This window comes from Abramis brama (genome assembly GCF_963993115.1).
Source record: "Abramis brama genome assembly, chromosome: 23".
Classification (NCBI taxonomy): domain Eukaryota; kingdom Metazoa; phylum Chordata; class Actinopteri; order Cypriniformes; family Leuciscidae; genus Abramis; species Abramis brama.
Window position 1 is genome coordinate 27,663,968 of NC_139985.1, and position 12,848 is coordinate 27,676,815.

Below are 12,848 nucleotides of genomic sequence, written 5' to 3' on the forward strand. Positions count from 1 at the left end.
ATGGATAGAACCATTTTTATGATGGATAGATGCACTTTTATGATGGATAGAACCATTTTTATGATGGATAGATGCACTTTTATGATGGATAGATGCACTTTTATGATGGATAGATGCTTTATTTTGGGCTTAAAAATCTCATCCTCCATTCACTGCCATTAAAGCTTGGAAGAGCCAGAATATTTTTGAACATAACTCCGATTGTATTCGTCGTCATATACACCTAGGAAGACTCGAGGGCGAGTAAAGCATGGGATCATTTTTAAATGTTTGTTTGAACTATCCCTTTAAGTCGCTCTGTGTTCGTTCAGGTTCAGGGTGCAGGTGCTAAAGGCTGGAAGGATATGACATCGTTCTTCGGTGGGAAACAAGACGCCGCTGATGATGGGTAATTACACTTTTATTCAACAAGGATTGAACAAATGGATACACTTTATTTTAAGGTGTTGTTATTACAGTGTAATTATATATTTAAGTACTGAGTAATATTAACCAACTACATGTACTTACTATATGGTTAGGGTAGGGTTTAGATTTGGTTGAGGGTTAGTTGCATGTAATTATTCCTATTTTACGGTTATTACTATGGTAAATGCACGTAACATTGGTGGCCAAAATTATTAGAACACCTGACAGATCTGAAAATATTGAATTTTTTTTGCCTCCAAAACATAATGTTCATGAAACATGCAGATGGTTGCTCTGAGCACAACAAATATCAGATGAAGTGAGTCGTAATGTTTTTATCCACTTTTAACTTTAATATTTGGTATGTCCACCTTTTGCAGCAATTACAGCATCACATCTCAGGCATAGTGTCAATACATTTCCTGAGAACTTCAGCACTAATGTTCTCCCATGCCTTCTGCAACTGAAGCCAAAGGCTTTCCTTTGAATGTACAATAGATCTGTCCCGTTTATTTTCCAACTTGCCCCAAATTTGCTCGATGATCGGGACTTTGACGGCCCAGTCCATAATTTTCAATGTTCCAGCAGATTCCTTCTGTCACGGGTAGTTCTGGCAATAGTTAGAAGAATGGGTAACACTTTATTTTACAGTGTCCTTGTTACATATGTTACATGAACTTACTATAGTAGTAACAGTAAATTATGCGTAATTACATACAACTAATCCTCAACCAAACCCTAATCCTACCCTAACTCTATAGTAAGTACATGTAGTTAATTAATATTACTCAGTACTTAAATATAAAATTACACTGACAACGACACCTAAAGTGTAACCGGCGAATGTTTATGGTCATTGTCCTCTTGGAAAATAACAACTGAAACTCTTAAATAATAAGTTTGGCCATCACTGTATGTAACAAGGACACTCTAAAATAAAGTGTTACCAAATAAATTGATAAATCGTTGTTCAATTTTTTTTTTTTTCAGTTCTACTATTATATATTTAAGTGCTGAGTAATATTAATTACCTACATGTGCTTACTATAGGGTTAGGGTAGGATTAGGGTTTGGTTGAAGGTTAGTTGCATGTAATTATGCATAATTTACTGTTATTACTATGGTAAGTACATCTAACAAGGACACTAAAAGTGTTACCGATCACTTTTTGCTGATTTTTTTTTTTCTTTTCTTCAGTTCTGCTTATGAAGAAGGTTATCAGAACCAGGATTCCTTCGGCACTCAAGCTCCTAAGAAGGACTTCTGGGAAACTTTCGGGAGTACCGTGTCTCCCAGTGATTCTGTGGAGAAGAGCTGGAGCATGGAGGCTCACGCCGACAATAAGAACAGTGCCGGAGAGAGCTGGGAGACCTGGGACAACGACTGGGAGAAAGCTGGAGACGCAGAGAAGAAGAAGAGCCCGTCGAAACCCAACGAGGACTCCTGGGACAACAGCGGCTGGTAGACCGGCTCAAACACACCTCTGACGCTCATCTCGCTCGTCGTCCTTCGTTTAATGTTGAGAATGAGTTTATAAAGGTCTCTCTGACCCTTTCTCTGTCCATGATGGAGATGTTTGATATCACAGTATAATGTTTCATGTCGACACCAGCAGAGATCTGCATGTCATCTGCTGTTTGTGGTCTGTGGATCATAAACTTTCTGAAAATGTGAGCGGATCGCAGTGGCTTTCCTTCGTCATGACCGACTCTGTTTGTCTGTCTGTTCATGAATTTTTGTTTTATACGTATATATGACAAGATTCCTATAAAAAAAAAAAAAGCATTTTTATCAGCAGAATCATTCAGTCGTCATAAATTATCCTGTTCATTATGCATTCATGTTGATATTATGTCATCCTGTTCATTATGTAATCATGACAATAACCAAACGTTTGTCAGTAGAAGCATGAAACATTTAGTTACTATCCCTCAGTTCAACATCCATCACCTCATGGCCTTTTGTGGAAATCGCTGGTATTTTTAAACACATTTTGGGCGTTTATAATCATGCTATGTATTCTGTTTGTTCATTTGTTTCTGTAGTGAATGCTGCGTGTTGTTCATGTCATCATTCCAGATGTGAAATGTGTTTATGACATGCGAGAACAAGGTTTCATGTAAAACTCCAAACGTTATTTATTTCTCTTTTATTTGTGATTTCGGCTGAACGGGATGTTTCTCTTTACCTCGGTAATAAGGTGGTTGTTTACTGTATTATTGTCAAAGTCACCCTGAATCTCTCTATGATATTGAACATTTCTATTATCCATCCGAACATCATGTGTTCAATGATCCGTTGATTTGATATCTGCTTCTGTGTGGATGTACCGGACTGGTACGTCAGTGAAACACCGTATGTTTGAGCTGTAACAACACCCGGGAACATGGGCGAGCTACACTATATTCTGCTAGTTAAATGGTATAGTTAATAAAGCGTTAAACACCACCTGACTTCTGAACTTGGTCTCATTTGAACCTGATTTTTCTGAGAAGTGAAAGCAATGAGACTAATAAAGGTCATGATTTGACAGCTGAAGATGTTTTCTGTGCAGATTTTGAACATATAAGCATGCTGTTGTCACACTGGGTTCATCACAGATGGTCTGGATGACACATTCAATTCATTTTACATTTATTCGTGTAGCGCTTTTCACAGTACACATCATTTCAAAGCAGCTTTACAGAAAATGCATGAGTCCACATTACAGTTTAGAGTGATCTGTTATCAGAGGATACTAAGTTATGTATTTCAGAAATGTGCATATACAAATTACAGTTAGCTAAAAATGTATTCATTTAAACAATGTAATAATTGAAGGCAGAAACAATGAGCTCATTGAAATAATGAATACTTGTTTGTTAACAAATGATTATGACGTTTAGAAAAATGTAACGTGATGTGAAGATATGATGTGTCGACTGAAGGTTTGAGGAATCAGGAGTTTCTTCGTGGAAATGCTTTCAAATGGACCATAAACAAAGGCATTACAGATCTGCGGTGTGCCTCAAGGCTCAGTGTTAGGTCCTCTCCTGTTCTGTGTTCATACAGCCTCACATGACCTATCAGTGTTTGCTGTGCAGCTCCTCATTCAAGCTCTTGTCATTTCAAGATTGGACTGGCATTGAATCTTTGAATCCTTCACAATGAGGTACAAAGTCACTTTCCAGACCCTGAGCTGCCGATCTCCAGCCGAACTCACATCTGAAGCTGAAGACGCCTCATCCACAAACACTAAAGCCTTAAAGTCCCCCTGTAGTCAATTTTATCCCTTAAAACTCATCTTTGATCACCAAAATGACATATTTAAAAGTGTTTTCCTTGGAAAAAAAAGTTCATGCCTTAAAATATCTTGAATGTAACTCGACACCCTCGCCTCATTTAGTATACGCGGTTCTATGAATATGCAAATGAGCCCCGCCTCCACTCACTCACTCAGCTCAGAGATCAACTGGTTGACGATCACACGTTGATCTGATTGGTTACAAGGTAGTTTGTTACGTCAGAAACACCAGCGATTTCAAAGCGTGTTTTTGAGACTGTCTTTGGTTCACTGCAGTTTTAAGGAGAAAATACTCAGCAATGCTGTCGACTTATGAATTTACACATGGTTTGTCTTAAAGAATATTAAAAACACCACATAGACACATAAACAACATTAAAAGCTGGATTTTCACCACAGCGGGACTTTAAATCAATGCACATGATGGATTGCTAATGATGGAAATGTGTAATTTAAGAGTGACTCAAGGCTGAATATTGTAATATAACACTGTAACATTGTACAATGTCAGCTTCAGAGATGCTATAATGTTTTATTACACCCTAACACAGTTAAAATTCTGATGTCGGATGATTTAAGGGAATTTAATAGCTCAAACAGAAGTGTGTGGTGCTTGCAGTGATGAGGTCATGGGTTCAGAGACAGTGCTTATATGTCCAAGAATGAATGTGTTTCCATGACGACGGAGTAACAGTGAAGCTGTATCCATAGCCACCACTGGCAGCTACAAAAAAAAAAAGAAAATCTAGAGGTGTCATTAAGAGCATCAAACATTGTCACAGTCAGTAAACTGCTGAACGTGTGTTTGTCAGTTCATTTACAGATGTTCAGCAGAGAGGATACTCAATGTCACTGAGGTCACGTGAGGGAGCCTCCTTTCATGACGTCAGCGTAAATGAGTCAAACTTCACTGACGCGTGCATTTATGCATCCAGTGATGTACATGTGTGCAAGATTTAGTTCAAGTTAAAGTTAGATGGAAACATGACAGTTCATATGTGAAACACACACAAACACACACACACACACACACACACTGCTTCTCTTCTCTGCTAGTGCTGTGGTTTATATTTGCTTCAGTATTTTTGCATTTTAAGGGTTCGGGTCTTTATTGTCATTCCATACACATTTTCACATGAAGGAACGAAACTAAGTACTAAGGTCACGGTCAAAACACAAGATAAAAACATTAACAAATAAAAACATTAGAAACTAGAGAGTATTGTCAGTTAATAGCATAATAGCATTAAACAACTAGAATAGACAATTCAAGAATAAAAACAGTGCAATTTAAATTTGCAATTTAATTCTACTTAAGAACTATAGAGCAGGTCATGTTTGAGATGTGTTCAATAAATCCACTTCTATATTTAATTTAATTTAATTTAATTTAATCATCCAGTTTCCACAGCAGTTTTTTATGTTTTCTGCATAACATCAGCCTTTATTTCCAGTACTTTTACCCATCTGTCTCGAGTCAACCAGTCATGAAGTCGTTCACCAGATCTGGTCATGGACTGATGCTGCTGCAGTGAATCACAGGGCGGGGCTTGATCACATCAATCACTGCAGCGCGTGTGCTGATTGGCTGCTGTGAGCTGTGGGCGGGGGGAATCATTCATGCACAATACATACAGGGATTAAAGCTCGCTCTGTACTGGATCATATAGTACGATTAGAGGTATATAACAGATGAATGTGATGATCAGATTGAGGAAGAGTGTGGTGATGAAGATGTAATGGCGTAAACTCCGCCCATCAGCCTCCATCTGAACAGCAGCTCACACACATCACTGTTTTATCGCTGGTTTTGGGGTAAGAACATCACATAAGCATGAAAAACACCCTCGCTTTCTGTCTGACAGCGCTGTCAGAATGATATTTGCGCTATTTGCATGCCGCCAGATGGAGATTTAATGGAAATTCATCTCCATTTGACGTTTTATGATCGATGCGTCTGAGATTGCGGAGTTAAACGCGTGACGTGTGTGAACGCTTCCGAAAGCGATGCGATTTTAATTCACATTAAATCGACGCACATTAAATAACGTTCGTGTATAGTGTCATTTAAACGTCATGTTCATTCTTTCATCTCGATATGTGTCGAACTATTCCATTAATAGAACTTACTCTATCAAGCACTAAACGCACGTCAGATACAGTGTCACAGATCATATCACTGTGCGAAATCTATAAGCGTAAATGACAAGAAAACACATTGATTGTTGTGTTCGGTTCGTTGTGACGTCATCTCGATTATGTCATAGAGGGGTCGTTTGTGTAGCATTCTATTTTAGAATCCTGTCTGTGTAACCATGGTGATTATTTTCTCTTAGGAAACATAACTTTTTTTAATCTGGGTTATACTTTAATTTAAGGTGTCCTTGTTACATACAAGTACTCAGGGGCGTAGAATTTAGTAGGGACGCTAGGGACGTGTCCCTACCATTATCCAGTGATCCTTAGCAATAATTTCGATCAAAACTTAAAATATATTTATATTGATGTCCCCGTCCCCACCAATTTCAAAATCAAACCTACGCCACTGCAAGTACTTAGTAATGTTAACTACATGTACTTACTATAGGGTTTGGTGTTGCACTTTATTTTACAGTACATGTAAAGAAAGAACTGGGTAACATGGGTTAAGGTTATGTTCAGTGTCATTACCTTAGTTATTACTCAGTTATTGTACTATAATAGTATGTACATGCAGAACAAGACTAAAATAAAGTGCTTGGTTTAGGGTTATTTGCTTGTAATTAGGGTCATGCATAATTTACTGTTATTACTATAGTACGTACAAGTAAAATGTGTAACATCTGTAAAATAAAGTGTTACCTAAAATCTTGAGTTAAGAATTAAGGTTGGAAGATGAGATGAAAGATGAAATTAAGAAGAATGTAAATAAGAATTAACGGGTGCAAAACTTTATATCTTATACTGATCCAGCTTAATCAAGTCCTTCAGGTTTATGTGGAAACTACAGGTATGATCATTCAAGTTGTGACTAAACTCTGCAGGGCGGTGGCTCTCTGGGAACTGAGTTTTTGAGAAGTTAATGAACAGTATGCAACCTGATATGCAAATTCCTCTGTGTTTCTAGGGTGTTTAAAGCTATATTATTCTGCTTTTTATGAGTATCTTCATGAGTGATGCAGACAATGATTGAAACATAAATGTAAAATAAACGCATAATGGAAACTGTTTAAGAATCTTTTTGAGCTAAAATGAGATTTAATGTTCTCTCTGTTGTTATAATCCCGAAAAACATACTCAGACTTTTTACAGTTGCAATTAAAACAAGGATTTTAAACATAACATAAGTGTTTGAGAAATTCATCTTGAGCTCTGTTCACATTTCTATAAGAAAGCATGTCAGAGTCAGTGGTGTGTGTGCAGCATACTGATGTGTGTGTTCAGCGTTTCACAGCCACTGCATGTCAGTGTGTTTCTGTGAGGGTTGCCCACCGCTGGCCAAGTGACAGATATGCAAATGAGCAGAGAGGCAGAGACTACCAATGGGAGAGCAGAATCTTATATATTCTGCTGTTTAAATATGTTGTGAACGTGCCATTGCTGATTTGTATGGAAGCTTGTTTCCGCCACAGAATAAAAAATAAAAAAGGTAATTGCGATTTTTTATCTCAAATTTTGACTTTTTTTCTCACAATTGCAAGTTTACATCTCGCAATTCTGACTTTTTATCTTAGAATTGCGAGTTATAAAGTCAGAATTGCGTGATATAAAATCAGAATTGATATAAAGTTGCAATTGTGTGTTATAAAGTCAGAATTGCGTGATTTAAAGTTGCAGTTGTGTTATAAAGTCAGAATTGCGTGTTATAAAGTCAGAATTGTGTGTTATAAAGTCAGAATTGCGAGATATTAATTCGCAATTGCGAGTTATAAAGTCAGAATTGCGTGATATTAAGTCAGAATTGCGTGATATTAAGTCGCAATTGTGTGTTATAAAGTCAGAATTGTGTGTTATAAAGTCAGAATTGCGTGATATAAAGTCAGAATTGATATAAAGTTGCAATTGTGTGTTATAAAGTCAGAATTGCGTGATTTAAAGTCGCAATTGTGTGTTATAAAGTCAGAATTGCGAGATATTAATTCGCAATTGCGTGTTATAAAGTCAGAATTGCGAGATATAAAGTCAGAATTGCGTGATATAAAGTCAGAATTGCGAAATATAAAGTCAGAATTGCAAGATATAAAGGGCCCTATCTTGCACCCAGCGCAATTGACTTTGTACACCAACACATGTATCATTCCTATTTTGCACCCGACACACAGCAGACTTTTCCCTCCATTTGCGCTCCCGGGGGCGGTTCAGCGAAAAGAGGAGGCGTGTTCCGGCACAAACGTTCCCTGGTGCTATTTTGCAGTTTCAGAAAACAATTCCGCCACAGACCAGGAGAAACCTAGTCTACTGTAAAGTCAGTGGTGCGTTGCGCATGTTATTCATATGCTATTTTAAGGGCGCATGCTGTAGCGTGTGCACAACGCTTTGCTTATCTCATCTACACACAGACGCAGCAGTTCTCATTTTTAGAAAACCAGGAAAACAAGGAAAAATATTCCACACGAGGGAAATCATTGTTGTGTCCATGAAGATGTGAAAAAATAGGCATAAATCTAGCTTACACATTTACCCAAATTATTATACGCCTGTTTAAGCAAAGCTAATTTGGGTGTGTTTCTCCATCCCCAATGTCACTTCTCTGTGTTTTACGGCCCTGACGAGAACGTCGGTCTCCTCGGCTGTGAACCGCTCCTGGCGTGCGCCTGGCAAATCCGCCATTATAATAGCAATCCGCCATGGAACAAGCGCGCCTGCTCTTAAAGGGAATGTGAGATGTCGCTCTGATTGGTTTATTTCACGTTACGCCCAAACCACACCTATGAGTAATGAAGCTACTTCAGACCAACACATTTTAGATTTGCGTCAGGCGCAAGAGTCATTTATCCCGCCGGTATAATAGCAACAGCGCCCGAGATCCGCCCACAAAGTTACTTGTGTTTCGCGCTTGATACTTGCGTTTCAGATCGTTAAAATAGGGCCCAAAGTCAGAATTGCAAGATATTAAGTTGTAATTGTGTGTTATAAAGACAGAATTGCGAGATATAAAGTCAGAATTGTGAGAAAAAAAGTCCGAATATCTCTGAATCAATTCTGACTTTATAACACGCAATTCTGAGAAATAAAGTCAATTGTGAGATAAAAAGTCGCAATTAGCTTTTAAAATGTTTTATTCTGTGGCAGAAACAAGCCATAGATGTGATATCCGTGAAGAGAAAGCGTGTCACTGATGTGTGTGTGATCTGATGGTGTGTGTTTCAGTCATGCCGCCTCCGTCGGACATCGTGAAGGTGGCCATCGAGTGGCCCGGCGCAAACGCTCAACTCATCGAAATTGACCAGGTATTGTTCATTACTTATATACTAATATCTCTGACAGTGTTGGGTAAGTTACTTTAAAAAAGTAATTAATTATTAGTTACTAATTACCTCGTCAACAGTGTAATTAGATTACTTTACTAATTACTCTCTCTAAAAAGTATTTAATTACTTTTGATTACTAATTACTTTCTAAATCCCATATCAACCTCAACCAGCTGAATAATACAAGGATAGACATGAAACTGTTTTAATTCTTTCAAATAAATACTATAAAATTGCATGAATTATCCTTAAAGGGTTAGTTCACCCAAAAATGAAAATTATGTCATTAATGACTCACCCTCATGTCACTCCAAACCCGTAAGACCTCCGTTTCTCTTCTGAAGACATCTTAAGATATCTGTTTTCCATCCGAGTCCACATTGACGCACCAGATAACACGTCAGCAGCGTCAATGTGGACTCGTGAACGCGGATGGAAAACAGACCGGAAGAGAATACAATGTTGAATAAAGTCGTAGTTTTTGTTAATTTTGGACCAAAATGTATTTTCGATGCTTCAAAACATTCTAAATGACCCACTGATGTCATATGGACTACTTTGATGATGTCTTTATTACCTTTATGGACGTGAACAGTGACACGTCCATTGACTTACAATGGAGGGACAGAAAGCTCTCGGAATAAATCTAAAATATCTTAAGATGTCTTCAGAAGAGAAACGGAGGTCTTACGGGTTTGGAGTGACATGAGGGTGAGTCATTAATGACATAATTTTCATTTTTGGGTGAACTAACCCTTTAAGGACTGCTCTTTACTTTTTCGAGGGAAAAGTAATTCAATTACAGTAACTAATTACTCAGTAATTAGTGACACCAACACATGCAGGTTGTTTTGTGCTGTTGCTTTTGTTTGACCTGCTGACATTTTTGACCAATGCACTGTCCTCTTAAAGCACATTATGCTCCTTTCTTTTTTTACAAAATGGTGATATTTTCAGTCGCAATACCACAGTAAATCCAGTTATCAGCCACTACTGTACTGATGTAAAAGCAAGAAGAAAATGACTAAGGTTACACATTTTGAAGGAAATCCCCCGTTCATCTGTGGGAATTTAAAAGTAAAAACAATGTCTATTCCGGATCCGGAGATGCTGCACTATTTCGGAAGATACTATTAAATGTACTATTTCGTCCCCTACTGTATGACAGTGAAAACACGGATTGCCGGAAAATCTTGTCATTGGTGGGGAAAGAGTTATAGGGCCCTCTCTTGCACCCAGCACAATTGACTTCATATATCATTCCTATTTTGCACCCGTCACACAGCGGACTTTTCCCTCCACAGATGCACGTCGGTAAATTAGGGAATGAACTTGCGCTCCCGGGGGCGGTTCAGTGAAGAGAGGAGGCGTGTTCCGGCGCAAAGAAAACAGAAAACAATTCAGAAAACAATTCAGAAAACAATTCAGAAAACAATTCAGAAAACAATTCCGCCACAGACCAGGAGAAACCTAGTCTAAAGTCAGTGGCGCGTTATTCAGACGCTATTTTAAGGGCGCATGCTTGGCCATAATGTAGCGTGAGCACAACACACACTTTGCTTCTCTCATCTACACAGACGCAGCAGTTCTCATTTTGCAAACCATACATAATTACAAGGAAAAATATTCCACACGAGGGAAATCATTGTTGTGTCCATGAAGATGTGAAAAAATAGGCATAAATCTAGCTTACACATTTACCCAAATTATTATACGCCTGTTTAACCGAAGCTAATTTGGGTGTGTTTCTCCATCCCCATACAATGTCACTTCTCTGTGTTTTACGGCCCTGGCGAGAACGTCGGTCTCCTCGGCTGTGAACCGCTCCGGGCGTGCGTCTGGCAAATCCGCCGTTATAATAGCAATCCGCCATGGAACAAGCGCGTCTGCTCTTAAAGGGAATGTGAGATGACGCTCTGATTGGTTTATTTCACGTTACGCCCAAACCACACCTATGAATAATGAAGCTACTTCAGACCAACACATTTTAGATTTGCGTCGGGCGCTGTTGCTATTATACCGGCGGGATAAATGACTCTTGCGTCCGACGCAAATCTAAAATGTGAGATCCACCCACAAAGTTACTTACGTTTTGCGCTTGATACTTGCGTTTCAGATCGTTAAAATAGGACCCAAAGAGTAATAGTTCACTTAAAAATGAAAATGGACCCCATTGACTTCCATAGTAGGAAAAAAATATATAATGGAAGTCAGTGGGGTCCATCAACTGTTTGGTTCCCAACATTTTTCAAAATATCTTCCTTTGTGTTCAGCGGAAGACAGAAATTCATACAGGTTTGAAACAACTTGAGTCGTTAAACATCATAAATGATGACAGAATTTTCAGTTTTAAGTGAACTATTCCTTTAAGCAACGACCGCAAACCAATGAAGACGGAGAATGTGCTGCTTTCGCTGAGATTAAACATCTTTCACAGGAGTGTCCTGGCCAAGAATGGCCAGCAGTTTCAATCACACACACACAAGATGAAAACCTGTGACGTTCTACAAGACAGAGTAGTAATTACATGAAGAAGGACGTGAACGCTTTTTACAAGTCGGAATCTCGTGGAAAAACGTGGCGTGAACCGTTGGACACGAAGGCGCTGGTGTTATCATCACTTTCAAAATAAAAGTCCTGCGTCCGACATATGGGCCAAACAGAAAAAATGATCAGCCGATGCTGATAATTAAAACATGCCAAATATAGACTGATATATATAGGTCATGGCAATATATCGGTCGACCACTAGCAATTACTGTAGTATTTGTGCAAAAGCTACATGTGCTGTTTGATTAAAGAGATTCACAGCAGAGAGTCTGTAATGTGTGTGTGTGTGTGTGTTGCAGAAGAAGCCACTGGCGTCCATCATTAGAGAAGTGTGTGATGGGTAAGTTTGCTAAAGCTAAAGCTAAACACTGACATTGTGCTGAATTCACACACCCACGTCTCTCTGAATGACCTGAACTAAACCTGACCTCAAATCTGAGTTTATTTTCACTCACTGCTAACTAAACTCTCAGAGACGTGCATGAATCTAGTGTGAGATGTGTTATTTTACACACTGAACCACTGGTTTATATCACAATGTAGTTGTTTTGTGAAAAATGTCCAATTTCAGTTTGTATTGCAAACATTTTTTGCATCACAGGTTTTCTGTAATTGTAAGTTTAAACATGCAAATGAGTTAGTCTAATTAAAAGTGCACTGATTTGCATACGTTTCCACAACAGAAATCTGAACATTGGATAAAGCCAGGTTCAAACTTCTTGTTAAAGTTAAAGTTCTCTTTTTTTACACTGAGAAAATGCTTTTCTTACTTAGTATTTTTGTCTGGGTCCAGTCCAAATATAAAAAAATTCTTCAAATCAAGAAGCATTTACTAGATGAGTAAAATGACATAAGATATTATGTCTTGTTTTCTAGGGAAATAAATCAAAATTAAGTGATTTGTTGGTTAAAAAAAGCAAAATTATCTGCCAATGGGGTAAGAAAAATAATCTTAATTCAAACAGAATTGGCAGGTATTTTTGCTTGTTTTAAGCATCAACTCAATTAATATTGATTTATTACCCCAGAAAAAAAGACATAATATCTTTTGGCATTTTACTACTTTAGTAAGTGCATATTCATTTAAGAATTTTTAGATATTTGGACTGGAAACAAGACAAAAATACTGAGTAAGAAAAGCATTTTTTGCAGTGTAT

General features: G+C 38.0%; 2 protein-coding genes across 8 annotated transcripts in view; both read left to right on the forward strand.

The window, feature by feature from the left end:
• arfgap1 (ADP-ribosylation factor GTPase activating protein 1) overlaps positions 1–2,856 on the forward strand; it is a 34,671-nt gene extending 31,815 nt beyond the window's left edge. For 4 of the 6 annotated variants that reach the window (XM_084100336.1, XM_084100338.1, XM_084100337.1 and 1 more), the window contains 2 exons: positions 312–388; positions 1,606–2,856. In XM_084100336.1, the coding sequence (XP_083956462.1) occupies positions 312–388; positions 1,606–1,873 (345 nt within the window). In that variant the 3' untranslated portion in view covers positions 1,874–2,856. The remainder of the gene's footprint in view (positions 1–311; positions 389–1,605) is intronic. The other 2 variants (XM_084100339.1, XM_084100341.1) reach the window with 1 other exon arrangement.
• Positions 2,857–5,291: 2,435 nt separating this feature from the next.
• elmo2 (engulfment and cell motility 2) overlaps positions 5,292–12,848 on the forward strand; it is a 46,549-nt gene continuing 38,992 nt past the window's right edge. For both annotated transcript variants that reach the window (XM_084101386.1, XM_084101387.1), the window contains exons 1-3: positions 5,292–5,506; positions 9,041–9,120; positions 11,991–12,031. In XM_084101386.1, the coding sequence (XP_083957512.1) occupies positions 9,043–9,120; positions 11,991–12,031 (119 nt within the window). In that variant the 5' untranslated portion in view covers positions 5,292–5,506; positions 9,041–9,042. The remainder of the gene's footprint in view (positions 5,507–9,040; positions 9,121–11,990; positions 12,032–12,848) is intronic.